The following is a 23,337-nucleotide window of genomic DNA, read 5'->3' as shown; positions in this document are numbered from 1 at the left end:
TTCTCACAAAAATGTTTCCAATCTCAACTTCTTTATGAAACAACTCTACTAATAACTTTAGTCAGTGAAGTCTAAAACACAGTATCTATCCATAATGATGCATATAATAGAAACCCAGAGTGCTTGTTCTTCCCCCTCATCCCATCGGCCAAATCATCAGAAGGCCGCATGTGTTCGACATGCTTCACTTCAGCTACATTCAGGAGAACAAACTTGCCACTGCTATCCTCTATGCGCACCTCCCAGGAGTCAATGAAAACAGACAATCTTTCAGGAACTGTATTTCAGTGTTTCCACATTATCTCATTTAACCCTCTCAACAAACCTATACAGGAAGGTATCGCTTTCCCAATTTTAAAATGAAGAAAAGAGGCTCAGAAAAGTTGGAACTTCGCAGAGTTGGGATGGCAACACACACTGACCCTGGCTCCAAACTCGGGCTCTTTCCGTAATCACTCAGTGTCCCAGGTTCCTGGTGTTGTATTTGAATTATCACTAAAAGCACTGTACTCAAAATACAACACTGATGGGAACTCTAAGGATCTTTCTCTACAGCTCACTCCTAGCTCGTCTATACTGCTAGACACAAAGCCATCTTTCTCAGTACACTGGCCTCCAGAGTAAGTATCATCATCATCTCTTTAAAGGAAAAAATAGTGAATAATGAATAGCAAACCTAAGCATGGCTAGCCACAAGGAACAGGTTTTACTTGAATTATTTTGCAAACAGCTTTTTAGCAAGGGTGGTAATATTTTTAACAATGGCTTCTTGTTTAAACCATTTATTTTCTCATAAGATTTTTATATATAATATGTATACAACATCGTTCTATGTGTTCCATAAATGTAAATGGGAAAAATTTACTGCCACATTTTGCAAAGCTATAGTAATATAAAACCACTATCATCATCGCAAACCCTCCATCTTCATCACATCCTATATTGATGAAACATCTACTATATGCATAACAGGCACTGTTATCCTCATGTTACCAAAAAGGAATCTTCAGTTAAACAGAAGGGAAGGGGCTGAACAACAATGTGGGCTCAGGTTTATCTGGCCCCTCCCAAACTCTTACAACACTGTGATTCCTCTCAGAATACTATATTCACAAAATTCTCAAAAGTACACTGAAAATTCAGGATTTGTGTTTGGATTTACATTACAGTATGACAAGCCAAAGATTTCTTAGCTAAAAATACAATGTGTGATATTCCACTCACCAATCACTCTTTCCAGCAAGCCAGGGAACACCTGCAGATAGCCAAGCAGCTCGGTGTTCGCAGTCATTTCGCACAGGACGTCGAGAAGCCTAATCGTAGCCAGTGCCTCCTAGAGAGAAAAGAAAACGTAACTTTTAAGCATCTTTGAAGTGAAATGGTATGTTATAAATAACAGTAAAAGAATATTTCAATAAACTTAAAGAGTCAGTGCTTGTAATAAGTCTAGAGAGAGAAACAAAACTATGAAGAACAAAACCGAAGTATGAAATATGTACACGACTCATCATTTTCCCTAACAGCAGACATCTGCCATCAAGAATGCAAGATTATGTGTCATTATGTGTCTTCTTGGAGCAAAGAGTCAGAAAAGTTCTTATTCAAGCAAAAAGACATTCCAACAGTGGAATAAATGTTCAAAATTACTAGCTACATACATAACATTTATGCAAATACTTTCTTTTTAAAGCATTCCCAGCATGCAAGTTCCACTTTAAAGATACAAATATCCCATGAAATACATTAATTTCTTGTCCACAGAAATCCTGTAAAATGCTGTGGTTGAAAAGACTCTGGCTTTAATAACTTACATAATTTCTGGGTAAATATGAACTTCTATGCAGTATCTTGGTAGATGAGAAGGACAGAGTTATTTGAAAACATTACTTCACACAGCTGCTAAGTAATTTATCAAATACACTGCATGACCGAGAAACTACCCAGTACCAACTGCATAGCATTAGTCTATATAAAAATTACAAATGTAACTTTTGTATGGATTGTGAAACCCATTTTTATTTTATTTTTTTGAGATGAAGTCTCCCTCTGTCGCTCAGGCTGGAGTGCAGTGGCACAATCTCAGCTCACTGCAACCTCCGCCTCCCTGGTTTAAACAATCCTCTGCCTCAGCCTTCCAAGTAGCTGGGATTACAGGTGCCTGCCACCACGCCCAGCTAATTTTTGTATATTTAATAGAAATGGGGTTTCACCATGTTGGCCAGGCTGGTCTTGAACTCCTGAACTCAGGTGATCCACCTGCCTCAGCCGACCAAAGTGTTAGGATTACAGGCATGAGCCACCGCGCCCGGCCTGAACCCCATTTTCAAAGCACCTATTCATTGACAAAATGTGGCAGAGATTATAAAGTTAGTCCATAAAGATAACGTTCTTCACTTTGGGAGGCCAAGGCCAGGGGATCACTTGAGGTCAAGAGTTCGAGATCAGCCTGGCCAACATGGTGAAATCCTGTTTCTACTAAAAAAATATAAAAATTAGCCAGGTGTGGTGACAGGACACCCGTAATCCCAGCTACTAGGAAGGCTGAGGCAGGAGAATCGTTTCAACCCAGGAGGTAAAGGTTGCAGTGAGCCAAGATTACACCACGGCACTCTCTAGCCTGGGCAACAGAGCAAGACTGTCTCAAAAAAAAAAAAAGGGTAACATTCTTCAAAAGAAAGATAAATTACTTCCTTGTTAATTCTAAATGTGTATTTACTGTTTTCTAATTAGGAGACTTAAAGGTAATAGTTAATATAGTATTCTGAAATTCAAAATAAATAGCAAGAAACAACACATATTTTTAAGTCTTGGATCTTTAATTTTACATCATAGCCTTCTTTTGCTAAAGAGTTAAGGGGGGGAAATCTAGATTAGAAGTCTAAAGTTAGTACCATGCTAAAACCAGTCTTGAGTAAATCCATCAATTTCACAAGGTTTCAACATCCTCTTTTGTAAAAGGTGGGGCTGCCCAGATTATTATCTTGAGATACCGCTGTTCCTTCAAGAATAGACCCGAAGCAGAGCATGCACAAGGTAACCCTGAATATCTTGTCATAGCAGGTAACAAAGACGCTATTATAGGCTACTAGGGTCACGTCGGAAGGAATCAGAAACAACTCGATGAGGCTCACACTGGACAGCGATGGTACATTAAACATCAGAAAGAATCACAATGGCAACAGACTGAAAGCAAAGCAAGTTGTTTTGAAGCTATGGCTTCGTAATTAAAATAAAACAAAACAAACCAACTTGCTGGTCATCTTCGGATGATGCCACAAAACCAACTCATTACTCTGAAGACTGGTAATCAAGGGGAGAAACAAGCACTGGTCCTGCCTTTCTTCATCCAGTGTACCTCACAGAACCCAAGAATTTACTAGGGAAAGTTTCTCTTTAAAAAATACTCCTGCTAATAAACAAAGAATGAACAATAACATTAAAATACCACCATTTTCCAACACCTAAAGAATTCACGGATCTAGGTAACTATTAACAACTGCTAACATCACAAAGAGATAACCAAGCCTCCTGTGTTTCTTGATGAAAGTAGTATCACCAACAATGAAACGTTACTGCAAAAACAAACAAACAAACAATAACCCAAAGCTGAAGATGTCTCTGGAACTAACTTTCATTCACAGGAAATACAACGTAAAGAAGAATATGTTAAGTGCCACCCTGGGGACATACTCATCAAAATCTGAAGTCTAGAAAAGTCTACAGGAAAAACAACCTAGTTTCTCCAAACAAATAATTAGCAATAAGGAAAAAAACAGGAGGCGAGGGAGACCTACACCCTAGAGTGAAGTTAGGTCGGTCAACTGCAACATAGGGCCCCTCATCCACATGCTGCTTCAACAAAATAAACTTGAAAATGATTATCAGATGATGGGGAAAATCTGAATACTACTTAATTAATAATTCATGTTCTTATGAGTTACTTTAGAGGTGCTCATAGAATTACACTTGTGTCTGAAGACTCCTTATCATTCAGAGTAACTAATGAAATATGTTGGAGCTTTGATTCAGTCCACAGCAACGGGCATAGGAACGAGTGAAACTGTGGTGGAAAAAAGAATGGTGAAGACCGGGAAGCTGCTGAAGCCAGGGGATGGCATATGGAGTTTAAGTACACTTTCTTCTTAGTCTGTGTTTGAAATTTCCACATTAAAATGACAGAAATAAAATTAGAGGTTGGAAGAGATTAACTGGAAGTTTCCTTCCCGCTCTTAAATTCTATGATATTAACTAAAATAAACCTAAACGAAAATTAATCTATCCCCACCTAACACATCCCCAATTTTAGTCATTAAAATCCTTTCATTAATAAAGTGTTTTTAATGAGCATCTGGAAATTAATAATGGAAGAATGGAAGAACAGCCAGGAAATATTACTTTCTTAAAAAATAAGATTAATGAGTAAACTCCCCTTCTAGATATTTAAAAATCTTATGAAACTATATTAATTAAATGAGGCACTAGAGAGAAAAAAAAAAAAAAAAAACAGCAAATGAAGGGAACATTGTGAAAGATTCTGAAGTGAGAAAAAAAAAGATTAGTCTCCTGCCTAGCTCGCCTGCCTCAGTTAACACTGCAACGTAGTATCTTTGAACAATTTTACAGCTTTGTAAGTTACAGAAAACTTCTAATAATACAGAATTATTCTTGCCCATTAAAATGCAAATTAGTTATATCTGCCTGGACTGCAACTGCTTTCTGCATAGATCAGTTTTTGCATTTACTTCTATGTTGATTTCAGCGTTCCTTTATTGCACATAAACACATACCTCTCTGAATTCTCCCTTCTCCAGCTGTTAACATCTTACTGGTTCCTTCCAACTAATTTGGAGGCAACCAGTAATTGATCCAAATAAAGAGAAGAACCTAGGACATGATGTAGGTGGATGAGAGGACCCTTGAGCCCAGGAGCTGGAGAACACAGCGAGCTATGACTGCACCACTACATTCCAGCCTGGGCAACAGGGCAACACCCTGTCTCAATTCAAAAAAAAAAAAAAAAAAATCAGTAGAAAGGGTATGATTCACTAAATGGTACTGAAACAACCACAAACAGATAACATTTAGGGAACATTAACTAGGTATCAATCAGAATATTAAACGCTTATATTAAAATACAACCCGGCAATCCTAGCACTCTGGAAGGCCGAAGAAGGTGGATGACCCAAGATCAGGAGTTTGAGACCAGCCTGGCCAACATGGCAAAACCCCATCTCTACTAAAAATACAAAAATTAGCCAGGCGTGGTAGTGGGTGCCTGTAATCCCAGCTACTTGGGAGGCTGAGGCAGGAGAATCTCTTGAACCCAGAAGATGGAGGTTGCAGTGAGCTGAGATAGTGCCACTGCATTTCAGCCTGAGCCACACAGCAAGATTCTATCTCAAAAATAATAATAATAATAATAATAATAATACAACCCATTTTAAGAAAAAGAAGGGCAGAGAGAGGATGAGTAACTTTTCCAAGATCATACACCTGTTACGGAAGAAATCAAGACTCAAACTCAGTCAGTTTCACACCAAAGATTTTAAAATTTAGGACAGTCAAAAGACATAATTCATTTGGATCCATAACTCACTCCTTACTCAAAAATAAATTCTAGATAAATAAAAAACTGTGGACTAAGTACTGAAAGAACTAGACTACAGAAGTGTATATTTCCACAACAAAGTGGAGAATTTACAAACGAGAAAAATCTTCTTGGCTGTCAGCTGTCAAAAAAAATAAGAAAGAAAGAAAAGAAAAAATCCAGAGGCCAGAAGGATAAAATTGATAAGCTTAACTAGATTAAACATGAACAAAAAACAACTAAAAGACTAAGAGAACATCAGAAATAAATTCGAACAAAAATCACATTAAAAATTTACTACAAGTATGACAGAAAGATTAATTTCCAGAAAATGCTTCTTAATAAATGCATTTTAAAAGGTAACCTACTATGCAAAACAAACATAATGGTCACTGAAAAACATTAACGAGAAATAGTAATTAAATCAGATGTGCAAAGGGTAGCTCATGCAATCCTGTGTTGCATTTGTGTGTAACTTAGAAAACTCTCTGAAGTTTTTAAATACACATCATTCTTTGATCCAGCAATTCAACTCCAGGAATTTATAATCTCAGATTTACTTGTCCAAAATTTGTACAAGGATATTCACTATAACATTATCTGTAAAGGTTAAAAGAAAAAAAAAAAGCAACCTGGAAGGAGCTGAAATGTCTATAGGGAACAAATGAAAAAGGTTATGATGCATCTATAAAGTTAAATATTATTCAACTTAAAAACATACAATGAATACATGTTCAAGTGCAAAGACGTACAAGTTATAAGTGAAAACAGCAAGTTGAAGAATAGTGTAAACAATGAAAACAGAAAACATACAGGTGTACGTATACAAAAAAAGACCTTCGAAAAGAAAACGAAAAAGGGACATGCAGATAGAGCCGTAGAAAACAAACGGAGGCAAAACGCAGGGAACTTTGTAACTTTTTTTTCCCCCTTTGAGACCCAGTCCCACTCTGTCGCCCAGGCTGAAGTGCAATGGCATGACATCCACCTCCCAGGTTCAAACGAGTCTCCTGCCTCAGCCTCCCGAGTAGCTAGGATTACAGATGCCTGTCACCACTCCTGGCTAATTTTTCTATTTTTAGTAGAGACAGAGTTTTACCATGCTGGTCAGGCGGTCTCAAACTCCTGACCTCAGGTAATCTGCCACCTCGGCCTCCCAAAGTGCTGGGATGACAAGCATGAGCCACCACACCCAGCTCAAACTTTGTGACTTTATGTTTCACTGACTTCAGCTTCACTAATTTTTAACAACAAAGCAAATATTATTTGCATAATACCAAAATTCAAGCCCTTAACATGGAAAAATTACAGTATTACAGAATTTGTATTAAATATGTATTAAACACCTGCTGCACAACAGATACTACAGTATGGCCTAAAGTAGGGTTGCAAAAGTTGAAACAGAATGCAAATCCCACAACCTGAGGACAATTTTTGTAATATATGGGTATCAGAAAATACAAAGCTAAAAGGAATGCTTTTTAAGCTTTCAGAGAAAAGGCAAGGCTTGCTACAAGTGAACAAGATTCAGAACTGACAAAAATATATCAAAAATTGGAAACAAGTGCACAAAATGTATCAAAGGACAGGAATAAGTACATTCACATGAAAACCCAAAACTATTTTTATAAATAAACACGTGAAGAAAACCTGGGGATTTTAAAACCAAACAATTACATAAATTAAACAAAACACAAAACATCCTATAAATACAACCGTTTCCATTCTCACTTTTCAATCATAGCATTGAGAACTTTCCTGAATATCTATCTTGTTCTAAAAAGATCACAAATAGTAAATGCAGTGGTTTGGCAGAAGATGGCTGGGGAGGACGAGGCAGGTAGAGAGCTCTGATCTGCAGCATATGCTGCTTTCCATGGCAGAACTACTTTCACCGTGGATGATTTCAAGGTAGCAACAATTTAACAATCAGCTCACAAATTTCTAAGCACTTAATAATCAACTCTTAGAAGTCACCACAGACCAGCTCCTGTATAACACTTGGTCTTTGGCATATTTAAATACTGGCATAGGGGTTCTCTTTAAAAATATATATATATAGGCCAAGCACGGTGACTCAAGCCTGTAATCCCAGCACTTTGGGAGGCCGAGGCGGGTGGACCACAAGGTCAAGAGATCGAGAATATCCTGGTCAACATGGTGAAACCCCGTCTCTACTAAAAATACAAAAAATTAGCTGGGCGTGGTGGCGCGTGCCTGTAATCCCAGCTACTCAGGAGGCTGAGGGAGGAGAACTGCCTGAACACCCAGGAGGCGGAGGTTGCGGTAAGCTGAGATCGCGCCATTGCACTCCAGCCTGGGTAACAAGAGCGAAACTCCGTCTAAAAAAAAAAAAAATATATATATATATATGAATGACATATCTATAGTAACATGCGCAAGTCTGAAGTGTATAGGTCAATAAACTTCCAAAAGTAAATTAATTTGGCTTTGCAAAAGAAAACTGCCTACGATTTTTTTTTTTTTTTTGAGACAGGGTCTCACTCTTCCCCAGGCTGGAGTGTTATATACTGCAATCACAGCTCACTTCAGCCTTAACTTTCTGGGCTCAGGCAAGCCTCCCACCTCAGCCTCCCAAGTAGCTAGGACCACAGGTGTACACCACCACGCCCAGCTAACTCTTTGTTTTTTTTTTACAGATGGAGTCTCCTAATGTTGCCCAGGCTGGTCTCCCAACTCCTGGGCTTAAGAAATCCTCCCAGGCCTTGGTGTCCCAAAGTACTGGGATTACGGGTATGAGCCACTGTTTCTAGTCTACAATTTTTCATTCCATTAATATATAAAAATACTTCCCAGCTTAGAGAAAAAAAATGTCTGAAGAAAATATATAAATTTTCCTAAATATGAAAGGTTAATCCAGGAATTTCTCGCTACAATACTGAAAATCACCTATACTTTAAACCAGGCGTCCCCAAACTTTTTACACAGGGGGCCAGTTCACTGTCCCTCAGACCGTTGGAGGGCTGCCACATACTGTGCTCCTCTCACTGACCACCAATGAAAGAGGTGCCCCTTCCTGAAGTGCGGCGGGGGGCCGGATAAATGGCCTCAGGGAGCCGCATGCGCAGGCCATAGTTTGGGGACGCCGGCTAAACAGAGGTGCCTTGAAAAGTTTAAAGATGTGATCCGCCTTTCTCTGTCTCCTAGAGAACTGTTAAAACTTTTCTTAAGCACGACTCACTGCTCCTCCTGCTGGATACAAAGGCAAGTCTATCTCCAGAAAGTAAATGCAAGCCCCTGTGGGTAAAGGCCTTTCTTTCCTATCACAGAAAATGAGAACTAAAGCAACAGCATGATTTGTAAGACCCAACATGACAAAGCACAGAAAATCCATAGCAAAATGGTCTTGAGCAAAAGTAAATTCAAAAAAAGGAAATAAGTTCTCGTGGCCAAGCAGTCATAACCACGAGTCGCACTTACAAAAGGAGTTAGCAGTTTCAGAGTACTACACATCACTCTCCAGGAAACACTATGGATCATATTCTCTACCTTCCCCGCTGTGGACAGTGAATGAGTATCCACTCTGGATTCCAATCCCTTTCCTCCAGTCTCATCCATCTGCCAACAGTGATTCCAGCATCAATCACTCCCTCTCCACCTGACCGTTCATTCAGCACATGAAGGAACTCTATCGGCTTTTATTAAAATGTGTTTAAATCAGCTTTGTTGAGGTGTAACATACATACAATGAAATACACCCAACTTAAGTATGCAGTACAGAGTTGTGTCAAGGTATACAGCTATGTGTCACTTTCTACTATCCAGAAAGTTCCCTCATGACCCTCTGCAATCAATTCCACTCCTTCATTTCCAGACCCAGGTGACATCTCATCTGTTTCCTATCATGACCGATATGTCTGGCCTGCCATCGAACCCAGAGAAATAGAATCAGCATGTTCTCCAGTCTGTCTGGCTTCTCTCCCTCAGCACTTCTCAGATTCTTCCCTGTTGTTGTATCACAAGTGCATCCCTTTTTATGGCTGAGTGGTCCAGAGAAAGAACAACTCTAACTTTATGACAGAAGAAAGGGAGAACAGATAAAAATGGAAAGTTCTGAGGGAAGGAGAATTAACATAAGCTCATTTCCAGGCTCTAAGTAAAACAAGACCTCAATCATCTAAAGCAGGCTTAAGGAGAAAAAAAACAATAGTTTAAATAATTAACCAGGACAGTATACAACTAGGAATCTCCTATAAAGGAGAGAAGCAGCAAACTGTCTAGAAAGCGATTTGGACATATGTATCAAGAGCTTTAAATATGATATCCTTATACATAGCAACTTCACTTCTAAGACTACGTCCTAGGATAATAGCTGTGGAAATGTGCAAAGATGTAACTATAAAAAACATATACTACAGTACTATCTAAAATAAGTAGAAACAAGAACAACCTAGGCCAGACGTGGTAGCTCATGCCAGTAATCTCAGGACTCTGGGAAGCCAAGGCAGGCAGATCACGTGAAGTTATGAGTTCGAGACCAGCCTGGCCAATACGGCGAAACCTCATCTCTACTAAAAATACAAAAATGAGCTGGGCATGGTGGTGCGCAACTGTAATCCCAGCTATTTGGGTGGTCAAGACAGGAGAAATGACTGAACCCAGGAGGCGAAGGCTATAGTGAGTTGAGATTGTGCCACTGTATTCCAGCCTGGGTGACAGAGCGAGACTCTGTCTCAAAAAACCAAAAACAACCAAAATGTCCAGCTACAGGGATATGAACAAATAAATAGGAAATTCTTTATTTGAAATGTTATGTTGGCTTTTTTTTTTTTTTTTTTAAGATAAGGGTCTCACTCCATCACCAGGGCTGGAGAGCAGTGGGGCAATCATGGCTCACCAGAGCCTCAACCTCCTGGGCTCAACTGACCCTCCCACCTCAGCCTCCCAAATAGCTGGGTCTATAGCCATGTGCCACTATGCCCAGTTAATTTTTGTATTTTTTGCAGAAATGGGGTTTCACCATGTTGCCCAGGATGACCTAGAATTCCTAGGCTCAAGCGATCTTCCCACCTTGGCCTCCCAAAGAAGTGGAGTTAAAGGTGTGAGCCACCATGCCCAAACTGTGTTGGCATTTTCAAAAGACATTTACAATATATTATTTATTCATTCAGCAAATATTAAGTGCCTACCATATACACAGTACTATGAACAAAAGAGTCAAACTTCCTGCCCTCCTAGAGCTTACATTCAGAAGAGCAAATGGGAACCTGCAAACAGAAGGCATAGAAAGGCCCCACTTTTAATAGATACATATGTGCACGTGTCTATGTATGTGTGCACATATTTGATGTCATCTGTTTAGAAAAATACATTAACCAGAATTTTTTTAAGTCACTGACTCTGGATGGTAAGAATAAAGACACTGTTCTTTATCTAAATTTTCTAACTATTCTCATATATAGATACATTACTTACATAATTTTTTTTTTTTTTTTTTTTTTTGAGATGGAGTTTTGCTCTTGTTACCCAGGCTGGAGTGTACTGGCACGATCTCGGCTCACCGCAACCTCCGCCTCCTGGGTTCAGGTAATTCTCCTGCCTCAGCCTCCTGAGTAGCTGGGATTACAGGCATGCACCACCATGCCCAGCTAATTTTTTGTATTTTTAGCAGAGACGGGGTTTCACCATGTTGACCAGGATGATCTCGATCTCTTGACCTCATGATCCACCCGCCTCGGCCTCCCAAAGTGCTGGGGTTACAGGCTTGAGCCACCATGCCCGGCCCTACTTACATAGTATTTTTAAAAGCTTTTTAAAAAGAATTTTCATACACATCTTGGCTGAGCTAGAAAATCTATCCATTCTCTTCTACCCAAGACTGGAAAATGCACCTCCCTTACCTCATCATCTGGAGGCTCCTCAGAGGCCAACCTGAGCACAGTCTTGCACTGATCCACAAAGGTGCTTGCGACCAACTCAGCATGGTGTAAAAACACAGTGATGTCATCCTTGCTGAGTGGCTCCTCACTCGTTAGCTTGGCTATCATAAGGTCTAACAGTGTAACTCTGCAAAACATAAAGGATTTATGCATGAATCTGTCATACTTAAATTATACAACGCTAAAGATACCTAGGGAAGCAACTTTGAGGGAATATTACTCTTTTAAATTTCTTACCTTGCTTATAATGTCTAGTTAGAAAAAACATTTTATGAATAAAGTTAATCTTCATCAATCACCTTTTTAATTCTTAGTTTCTTTGATGTGACTTGGCCACAGAAACTAGAATTGTTTAATGCACCTTTTATATCCATTACTTTCAACATTAAGTCAACATTTTAGAAATGTTCAGTTTTTTATATAACCACATCTACAATAATAGCAACAGCAAAGTGAAATGGGTTAACATTTATTCACTATTTTCTACTAAGCTAAGCACTGTATCACTTAATCCTTACAAAAACTCCATGAGGCAGGTACTGTCAATAGTTTCACATTAAAGATGGGTAAATAAGGCTTGGTGAGATTAATTAACTTGTCCAGTGCCACAGAACCACTGAGAGTCTAAGCCAGGATTCAATCTGTGCCTTGAGCCAGCTGCTTTAACCACTCCTTTGATAGTCTTCATTGTGAAACTTTACTGTTTTACTTTACAAAAAACACAAATCTGAAGACCAAGACTGTGGCATTGTTACGTCAATATATAAATTACCAAATAAATATTTCTTGTCAACCCTCTCTTTCCTTCTCCTAGGAAAAATGAATCATACATAGGTCAATCTATCTAGCATAAATCAATTAGGACATCTGGTCAAAATTATATTTTGATTTGGGATTGTATGTATAATTCTCATTTATTTCTATAGAAGAAAGGGTATGAATATCTAAACTGCTTATTAGTAAATAAAGGTAAATACACTCAAATTAGGCATGGAACATTTCTTACCAAGACAAAAATCTAAATTATTTACTGCTTCAAGTAAGAAATAAAACTATACCAAATGTTTCCCGTAATGTGGCCAAATGATGGGAAATATCATCAGTCTGGAAAAATCACCTACGGACCTTAGTAATTTTCAAAACTCCTAAAACCACAGATTTCTTGTGGCAATAATTAATCCAAAATAAGACAAATATACAGTTCACTCAGTTGTGCACAATATTAGAGAATTTCTGTTTTCCCTTATTTCCATATAATCTTTAAAAATAAACTGAGGCTAGAAGTTCTAAAGCTTGAAATAAAAGGTCAACAAGTGCCAGAATGGAATCTCCTGAAAGCATAAAATGCACAGCTCAATAACACGGTGGAGAACACAAAATATCCCAGTAACAATCAACATGATGGCTGGAACAATACCTCATATCTCGGTATTAATGTTGAACATAAATCATCTAACTGCTCCACTTAAAAGATACAGATTGGCAGAATGGATTTAAAAAAACTCACAAACCAAATATTTGCTGTCTTCAAGAAACTCACCTAAAACATAAGGAGTCTTACAGAACAAAAGTAAAGGGGATGGAAAAAGATATTTCATGCAAACGGAAACCAAAAGCGAGCAGAATAGCTCCTCTTACATAAAATAAAATAGACTTTAAAGCAGTAACAGTAAAAAAAAAAAAAAAGACAAAGAAAGTCATTATATAATACAAAAGGATCAATCCAACAAGAAGACAATCCTAAATATATATGCCCCTAACTCCAGAGTTCCCAGATTCACAAAACAATTACTAGACCTAAGAAAAGACAGGCCACATGACAGGCCACAAAGCAAGTCTCAATAAATTTTTTAAAAATCGAAATATATTGGCCAGGCATGGTAGCTCACACCTGTAATCCCAACACTTTTAGGAGGCCGAGTCAGGCAGATCACCTGAGATCAAGAGTTCAAGCTGGGCGCGGTGGCTCAAGCCTGTAATCCCAGCACTTTGGGAGGCCGAGGCGGGTGGATCACGAGGTCAAGAGATCGAGACCATCCTGGTCAACATGGTGAAACCCCGTCTCTACTAAAAAAAATTAGATGGGCATGGTGGCCCGTGCCTGTAATCCCAGCTACTCAGGAGGCTGAGGCAGGAGAATTGCCTGAACCCAGGAGGCGGAGGTTGCGGTGAGCCGAGATCGCGCCATCGCACTCCAGCCTGGGCAACAAGAGCGAAACTCCATCTCAAAAAAAAAAAAAAAAAGAGTTCAAGACCACCCTGCTGGACATGTGAAACCCCATCTCCACTAAAAATACAAAAACAAAAAACAAACAAACAAAAAAACACCAGCTGGGAGTGGTGGCAGGAACCTGTAATCCAGTTACTTGAGAGGCTGAGGAAGGAGAATCACTTGAACCTGGGAGGCAGAGGGAGGTTGCAGTAAGCTGCACCATTGCACTCCAGCCTGGGCAAGAGAGCAACACTCAGTCAAAAAGAAAGTGGAGGGCAGGGGAAGGGAGAGCAGGGGAGGGAAAGGGAGGAAAGGAGAGGGGAGGGGAGGGGAAAGGACAGGAGGGAAGGGGAAGGGAGGGGAAGGGGGGGAAGGGAGGGGAAAGGGGGGAAGGGAGGGGAAGGGAGGGGAAGGGAGAGCAGGGGAGGGAAAGGGAGGAAATGAGAGGGGAGGGGAGGGGAAAGGACAAGAGGGAAGGGGAAGGGAGGGGAAGGGAGGGGAAGGGAGGGGAAGGGGGGAAGGGGGGGAAGGGGGGGAAGGGAGGGGAAGGGAGGGGAAGGGAGGGGAAGGGGGGAAGGGGGGGAAGGGGGGGAAGGGAGGGGAAGGGAGGGGAAGAGAGGGGAAGGGAGGGGAAGGGGGGAAGGAGGGAAGGGGGAGAAGGGAGGGGAAGGGAGGGGAAGGGAGAGCAGGGGAGGGAAAGGGAGGAAATGAGAGGGGAGGGGAGGGGAAAGGACAAGAGGGAAGGGGAAGAGAGGGGAAGGGAGGGGAAGGGGGGGAAGGGGGGGAAGGGAGGGGAAGGGAGGGGAAGGGAGGGGAGGGGGGAAGGGGGGGAAGGGGGGAAGGGGGGAACGGGGGGAAGGGAGGGAAACTGTATCAACTATCTTCTCAAACTACAACAGAGTAGAAATCAATTCCAAAAGGAAACCTCAAAACTACATAAATACATGGAAATTAATTAAGTTGTTCCTGCATGATTTTGGGATAAACAATGAAATCAAAATGGACATTTTAAAGTTCTTCTAAATAAATGGTAACAGTGATACAAGTTATCAAAACTTCTGGGATACAGCAAAAGCAGTGCTAAAAGGAAAGCTTATAGTGCTAAATGCCTACATCAAAAAATCCGAAAGATCACAAGTTGACAATCCAACATCACACCTCAGAGAACTAGAGAAACACGAACATACTAGTAAGGTGTGGTGGCTTACACCTGTCATCCCAGCACTTTGAGGGGTAGAGGCAGGAGGATTGCTTAGCCCAAAAGTTTGAGACCAGCCTGAGCAAAATGACAAAATACTGTCTCCACAAAATATTAAAAAATTAGTCAGGCATGGTGGTGCATGCCTGTAGTCCCAGCTACTTGGGAGGCTGAGATGAGAGAATCACTTCAGCCTGGGAAGGTCAAGGCTGCAGTGATCGTGCCACCACACACCAGCCTGGGTGACAGGGCATGACCCTGTCACAAGAAGAACAAGCCAAACCCAAAGCTAGCAAAAGAAAAGAAGTAACAAAGATCAGAGCAGAACTAAACAAAATTGAAATAAAAGATCAAAATACAAAATATAAAAATTGGTTCTTTGAAAAGATAAATAAAATCAATAGACCATTAACTAGATTAATGAGGAAGAGAGAAAATTCAAATTAGCTCAATTAGAAACAGAAATGGAGACATTACAGCTAACACCACAGAATTACAAAAGATCATTTAAAGACACTATAAACACCTCTGTGCTAACAAACTAGAAAATTTAGAGGAAATGAACACATCTCTGGAAACATACAACCCTCCTGGCTTGAATCAGAAAGAATTATGAGGCCTGAACAGACCAATAACAACCAGTGAGACTGAATCAGTAATAACAAAAATTGCCAAAAAACAAAAAGCCCAGGGCCAGACAGATACATGGCCAAATTCCACCAGACATTCAAGGAATTGGCACCAAGCATACTGAAACTATTCCAAAAGGTTGAGAAAGAGAGAATCCTAACTAACTCATTCTATGAAGCCAGTATCTCTAATACCAAAACCAGGAACGGACATAACAGAAAAAAGAAAACCGTATACCAATACCCCTGGTGAAGACAGATTTAAAAATCCTCAACAAAATAACAGCAAACTGAATCCCACAGCACATCAAAAAGATAATTCACCATGACCAAGTGGGTTTCATCCTAGGATGTAGGGATGGTTCAACAAACCCAAGTAAATGTGACTCATCACATAAATAGAATTAAAAACAAAAACCATACGATCATCTCAATAGATGCAGAAAAACATTCAACAAAATCCAGCATCCCTTTATGATAAAAATCTAGGCACAGAAGGAACATACCTCAAAACAAGAAAAGCCAATCAATGGGGAAAAGATGAAAGCATCGCCCCTAAGAACTGAAACAAGACAAGGATGCCTGCTTTCACCGCTTCCATTCAGTGTAAGACTGGAAGTTCTATCCAGAACAATCAGGCAAGAGAAATAAACAAAGGGCATCCAAATTGGAAAAGAGGAAGTCAAACTATCTCTGTTCGCCAGTGATATGATCACATACCTAGAAAACCCTAAAGACATTACCAAAAGACTCCAGATTTGATCAATGAGTTCAGTAAAGTCAAAGGTTACAAAATCAATGTACACAAATGAGTAGCAGTGCTATACATCAACAATAACCAAGTTGAGAAACAAATCCAGAACAAAATCCCTTTTAAAATAGCTGCAAAAAAAAGAAAAAAAATCAAATGCCTGGGAATATACTTAACCAAGAAGATGTAAGATCTCTACAAGAAAAACTATAAAACATGGCTGAAAGAAATCACAGATGATACAAACAAATGGAAATACATCTCATGCTCATCGACTGGAAGAATCAATATTAGTAAAATGACCATATGCCCAAAGCAATATACAGATTCAATACAATTCCTATCAAAATACCAACATCATTTTTCACACAATTAGAAAAATAATCCTAAAATTCACATGGAACCCAAAGAGAGCCCAAATAGACAAAGCAATGTTAAGCAAAAAGAACGATTCTAGAAACATCACATTACTCCAACTTCAAATTATACTACAAGGCTATAGTAACCAAAATAGCATTGTACGGATATAAAGGTAGATACACAGACCAATGGAACAGAATAAAGAACCCAGAAATAAGGCCAAATACTTACAACCAACTGAGCTTCCATAAAAGCATACAAAAACATAAACTAGGTTCTGGGAAAAGTGAACTGTCACAGGTAGAAAAATGAAACTGGATCTCTCACCATATACAAAAATCAACTCGAGATGGATAGAAGATTTAAATCTAAGACCAGAAACCATAAAAATTTTAGGAGAAAACCTAGGAAAAACACTATGACATTGTCCAAGGCAAAGCATTTATGAGTAAGATTACAAAAGCGAATGGAACAAAAACTAAATAAATGGGACCTACTTAAACTAAAATGCTTCTGCGCAGCAGAAGACATAATCATCAGAGTAAACAACCAACAGAATGGGAGAAAATATTTGCAACTATGCATCTGACAAAGAACTAATACTCAGAATCTACAAGGAACTCAAACAAATCAGCAAGAAAAAAACAAATAATTGCATCAAAAAGTGGGCAAATGACATAAACAGTCATTTCTCAAGATATGCAAACGGCCAACAAACATGAAAAAATGCTCAACATGACTAATCATCAGGGAAATGCAAATTAAAACCATGAGATGCCACCTTACCCTGCCAGAATGGCCATTATTAAAAGGTTAAAAAAGCAATAGATGTTGCCATGGATGTGGTGAAGAAGGAACGCATATACAATGCTGGGGGAAATGTAAAATAGTATAATCTTTATGGAAAAATAGTATGGGACTTCTCAAAGAACTAAAAAGTAGATCTACCGTTCAATCCAGCAATCCAACTACCAGGTATCTACCCAAAGGAAAAGACACCTGCACACGTACATTTATCACAGCATAATCCACAACACAAAGACATGGAACCAATGTAAGTATCCATCAACTAATTAATGAATAAAGAAAATGCGATATACATACAGAATGGACTACTACTCAGCCATAAGAAAAGAATAAAATAATGTCTTATGCGGCAACTTGGATGGAGCTGGAGGCCCTTCTTCTTCCTTTTTTTTAAGATCGCGCAGTAGCGTGATCTTAGCTTATCGCAACCTCCACCTCCCAAGTTCAATCAATTCTTATACCTCAGCCTCTCCGAGCAGCTGCGATTACAGGCATGCGCCAACATGCATGGCTAATTTTTGTATTTTTAGTAGAGACGGGGTTTCTCCATGTTGGCCAGGCTGGTCTCAAGTGATCTGTCCTCCTCAGCCTCCCAAAGTGTTGGGATTACAGGTGTGAGCCACTGCACCCAGCTGGAGGCCATTATTCTAAGTGAAGAACTCAGAAATGGAAAAATCAAATATCGTACGTTCTCACTTACAAGTGGGGGCTAAGCTATGGGTACACAAAGATATACAGAGTAGTATAATGGACATTGGAGAGTCAGAAGTGGGGAGGTTAGGAGGAGGGTAAGGAATAAAAACTACTTATCAGGTATAATATACACTAGGCAGGCCAGGCACCGTGGCTCACACCTGTGATCCCAGCACTTTGGGAGGCTGAGGCGGGCAGATCACGAGGTCAAGAGATTGAGACCATCCTGGCCAACATGGTGAAATCCCATCTCTACTAAAATATACAAAAATTAGCTGGGCATGGTGGCGCACGCCTGTAGTACCAGCTACAGCTGAGACAGGAGCATTGCTTGAACCCAGGAGGCGGAGGCAGTGAGCCGAGCTTGCGCCACTGCACTCCAGCCTGGCGCCTTTGAGACTCTGTCTCAAAATGAAATTTTAAAAAAAAATCTCTCTCTACACACACACACACACACACACACAAGTCAGGTGACAGGTGCACTAAAATCACCAACTTCACCACTATACAACTCATCCATGTAACCAAAACCCACTTGCACCCCAAAAACTATTGAAATTTTACATCTATATAAAATATAGATATACCTATCTATACATATCTCTATCACAAGTCAATCTACCTACCTACCTACATATATATATATACACATATAACTTTCAAGGAATGCTAAGAAAGAGGCCACCATGTGACCCAAATGCCTGCTCTAAATATATTCCTTTTAAATTGGATTATATAATGCAGTAGTTATTGCTAGGTATAAGAAGTCAGGATCCCTGGCTTCAGGGAATTTGGCACCTAGCTCACTATTACTTGAATAGGTAATGAAATAGAAAATAATTTTATCAGATTTGTGAGTGTTAAGGTATCCACAGATAGGAATGTAGGGAAATGAGAAAGATAACAGATGGACTATAGCTGGAGAAAAGAACCCAACACCAGTGCAGATCTTGAATCAGGGGCAGATCCCAAAAGGACAGTCCCAAGGTGAGGGTAAGAAGGGTGGGCCCCAAGCGGGTGGAGATCAAAGTTGTTCAGCAGCAACAGGACACTCCGGGGGTCCAAGCGGATGAAGCACAGGGAGAGGTGGAAGCACATGCTGCCTCCCTCACACAGTGACACCCAGGCCAGCCTCCTCTGGCTCAAATTCTCCCTGGCCAAGCAGATGCCGCCTGTATGAAGCAGCTTTATATGGTTACAAGATGAGAGATCTAACAATGTCGGTACTGAGTGATTTCGAAGGCAGAAGCGGGCAAAGTCAGAAACGAATCTTTAAAATATGAAAGGACAAACTAAGTTTGGGTATCACCTCAGAATAGACTATCCTTCATTGAATTATCCTATTTAAAGTAAGTCAGCTGCCATTTAAACCTTCTAATGGTTCCCGCTGTTAAGAAAGGAGTCTATAAACTCTTTAGTCTGGTATATGGGTCTCCCCACCAGACACCCAACCCAATTCTCCAACTCCCTCTACCTCTTCCTTGAACATATAACAGAATACAAGTGGTCTAACTAATGTTAGTTACTTATTGACTTATTCACTCTGGTGTGAAGGATGTAAAAGTAGGAAAGACCCAGCTAAAAGGGTTAGAGGCTAGCTGTCTAGAATTATTACACATCGGTGTGAAAATCTTGTTCCCTTAACCATAAATCATCACTCAGGCTACTTTGAGTTCACCAAACACACCCCTCCACGCAGAGCCACACAGCCATAATTCTATTCCTCAACCACTGGCTGTCATTAGCATTCTATTTCGAATTCTCTCCTGATTAAACACAGTACTTACATAGTCTGCGTTAAAATTATGATTCCTCTTTTTTTTTTTTTTTTCCATGTGATGGAGTCTCACTCTGCTGCCTAGGCTGAAATGCAGTGGCGTGATCTCGGCACACTGCAACCTCCGCTTCCCAGGTTAAAGTGATCCTCCTGGCTCAGCCTCCCGAGAAGCTGGGACTATGGGACTCAGAACTCCAACGTGGAAAACGGCAAGAATAATACCTATGTCACAGTGTTTGTGATGATTAAATGACAAGGGCTACATGGTGCCTTCTAGACTTAACAGTGATACTGCCTGGAGAAAAAGGCAAGGTCCTCAGCATAGCAGTAGCAGTCGTGACACCTGTCCTTGCAATAATAGTAGTAATAGCACGGAAGCAGAAATAGCAATAGCTCACGTTATAGGTCAAGGTATTTGCCCTGGGTTACAGAGGTACTGAGGTGGTATGTGAACTCCTTCTGATGCCAAAGTCAAGTTTTACACACATTTCAATCAGTTGTGACAATAACTTCATGGAGTAGCTACTATTATTATCCTCATGAACTTGACCACAGCAGTATGTGGCAGCACAAGCATGTGTCCTTGACTACTGTGCTGTACATACAGATTATAAACCTGAAAACTACACAGGCTGTTTAGCATGATTTAGTCCGATTTGTTAATATTCACTTCAGTTCACCTCAAAGGGAGACCAGACAAGCATGTAAACGTAGGCTCTCATTTTTGCTGAATCATGCCACATGAATTAATGAGGAGTCTATATCCAAAATTTCTCCACCAAGTAACCTGCCCAAATAGACTACTGGCCTCTAGATCAGGTGTCCCCAAACCACGGCCCACGGGCCGCATGCGGCCCCGAGGCCATTTATCCGCACCCCCCCGCCCGCCGCACTTCAGGAAGGGGCACCTCTTTCATTGGTGGTCAGTGAGAGGAGCACAGTATGTGGCGGCCCTCCAACGGTCTGAGGGACAGTGAACTGGCCCCCGTGTAAAAAGTTTGGGGACGCCTGCTCTAGATGAAGGAGTCAACTAACTTTGGCAACAATGAAAATAACTAGCACAAGAAAAAAGCTTAAGAATTTACGCAGCGCTTTCATCCTGGTACGTAATAATGCATGGTTATTACCCTTACACGAGGGCAGGGACTGCGTCTCAGTAATGCTCACACACACTCACTTGCCCTCTCACCTCCCAGCATGGGATAACGCAGCAACAAAGACCTCACCACATGCCAGTGCCATGTTCTTGGACTCCCCAGCCTCCAGACTGTTAGAAGTAAGTTTCTTTTCTTTGTCAATTACCCACTCTCCAGTACTCTGTTCCAGCAGCAGAAACCAGACTAAGGCAGTGGGTTTATCACTTTCCATTCCCACCAGTGGAAACATGAAGAGTGCACAAGGGTTCCAATTTCTCCATATCCTTGCCCAAACGTGTTATTTTCAGTTTGTTAATAGTAGCCATCCTAATGGGTACCAAGTGGTATATCACTGTAGTTTGTTGTTTAGTGGGTACAGAGTTTCTGATATACAAGATGAAAAAGTTCTAGAGGTTGGCACAATGTGAACATACTTAACACCACTGAACTGTACATTAAAAAATGGTTACAATAACAGTCTGGCATGGTGGCCCACGCCTGTACTCCCAGCTGCTGGGGAGGCTGAGGTGGCAGGATTGCTTGAGGCCATGAGTTTAAGGCTCTAATGCACTATGATCACACGTGTAAGTAGCCACTGCACTGCAGCCTGGGCAACAGAGCATGACCCCATCTTATACCTTTTCCGGAAAAAAAAAAAATGGTGGTAATAGCAAACTTTATATTACGTGTGATTTACTACAATTTTTTGACAAAACCTATTGTCAAAATCTAGTCAAAGTTTCCATAGGGTAAACAAGGGCTGTGACAAAAAAAGAGAATACATAAGACCTTCAGATGGTCTTACACATAACTGACAAGGTCTACTGACCAGCATGAACCAAAAAGTTAAAAGTGAAGAAGCTGAGGATAACCTTGAGGTTTCCGACTTAGCAGATAACATTAATCAGTATACTAGATGAACACTTTACTGAGTAAGAATATTCATTCATCCACTCATGCTTTCACTGAAATACTTTTCTTTTCTTTTTGAGCACCTGCTATGTGCCAACCACTGACTGGAAACGTGGAATGAAGAATAAAAAGGGATGAATCCTTGCCCTTGGGGCACCAACAATCTAATGGAAATGTGCTACAATAACAAGCAGGTATGTGACACTACACGATGGATGAATGATGTGATTAAATGACAGCGCATCTCCTCTGAAGAAAAATAAACCAGGGGCAAGGGGAGGTGACAACTGAGCAGAACCTTGAATAAAGTAAGGATGCACCTGATACAACTTTATCAATAAAAACAGAACATTTTTACTCTACCATCCCCATGAGTTATGTAAAACATCATTAATTTAGATAGACTATGGAAAATAAGCTGCTTGACTATTAAAATGCAATTAAACTGCATTCTTCTTGTATTCAGGTGTTCCTTACTGCAAAAAGTTACTAATTTTTTGCACTGTGTATCATCTTATTTCTTTGAGGTCAAATAATTCTCCATCCACAATGGGGATATATATAGAGAGAGAGGGAAGGGAGCACTGGAATTGGACTTAGAAACCTGGTATTTCATATGACGCTAAAAGCATAAGCTTTTCCTTTCTGTTACAGATATTAAAGAAGAAAAACCTAATTAGCAAAAGACTACAAAAAGTACATAACGCTTAAGTACTGCAACCTAAATACGAAGTACAAAGTCCGAAACCACTAAAACTCACGACCACGATCAAAAGATTAACACCTTTAAAAGATTCTGATCATTAGATCTGAGGTTTCCGAACAAATGTGTTATTTTCCTAAGGCAACATTTCTAATAAGGTAAGGAAAAATGTGTGCTATTGAAATGAAAAGTGTACTGCAAATTATTTTATCCAATCCCCTTCATTTACAGGTCAAGAAACTGAATTCCTTGTGCCTTACCATGGAGATTTAGGAAAAAAATACACACACACACACACACACACACACACACACACACACACACACACACAGAGGAAACTGAATCCCAACAAGGTCACATAAAGAACTATAATCATAGCAAGGCACAGGGCCAAAGTCTCAGAACTCCTAGGTCACTGCTTTTCCTACTACAGTAACTGTGACACTGTGGATGGATATCAATTTTAGTCCGAATTATCCATCAAAAGCCTACACACCTAGCAGGGTACATCACAAATAATCATACCCATGACATAAACAAATGAGCACACCTCAAGTATGCGATTTAACACACAGCTACATCAATTACTATTCTAAAATCCAGGCACATGCATAAGATCTTGTTCTAATGTTTTTCTTAACATGCATTTACTGAATAATGGCACCAGCCTGG

At 40.1% G+C, this 23,337-nt stretch overlaps 1 protein-coding gene across 2 annotated transcripts in view; it reads right to left on the bottom strand.

Moving 5' to 3' along the window:
- Window positions 1–23,337, bottom strand: part of ATXN10 (ataxin 10) — a 166,345-nt gene that overhangs the window by 92,813 nt on the left and 50,195 nt on the right. For both annotated transcript variants that reach the window (XM_074391131.1, XM_039463070.2), the window contains exons 7-8: window positions 11,449–11,614; window positions 1,225–1,333 (exon numbers count right to left, since the gene is read on the bottom strand). In XM_074391131.1, the coding sequence (XP_074247232.1) occupies window positions 1,225–1,333; window positions 11,449–11,614 (275 nt within the window). The remainder of the gene's footprint in view (window positions 1–1,224; window positions 1,334–11,448; window positions 11,615–23,337) is intronic.

Source organism: Saimiri boliviensis, chromosome 21 (genome assembly GCF_048565385.1).
Source record: "Saimiri boliviensis isolate mSaiBol1 chromosome 21, mSaiBol1.pri, whole genome shotgun sequence".
NCBI lineage: Eukaryota > Metazoa > Chordata > Mammalia > Primates > Cebidae > Saimiri > Saimiri boliviensis.
This window is presented reverse-complemented; position numbering and strand designations above follow the sequence as displayed.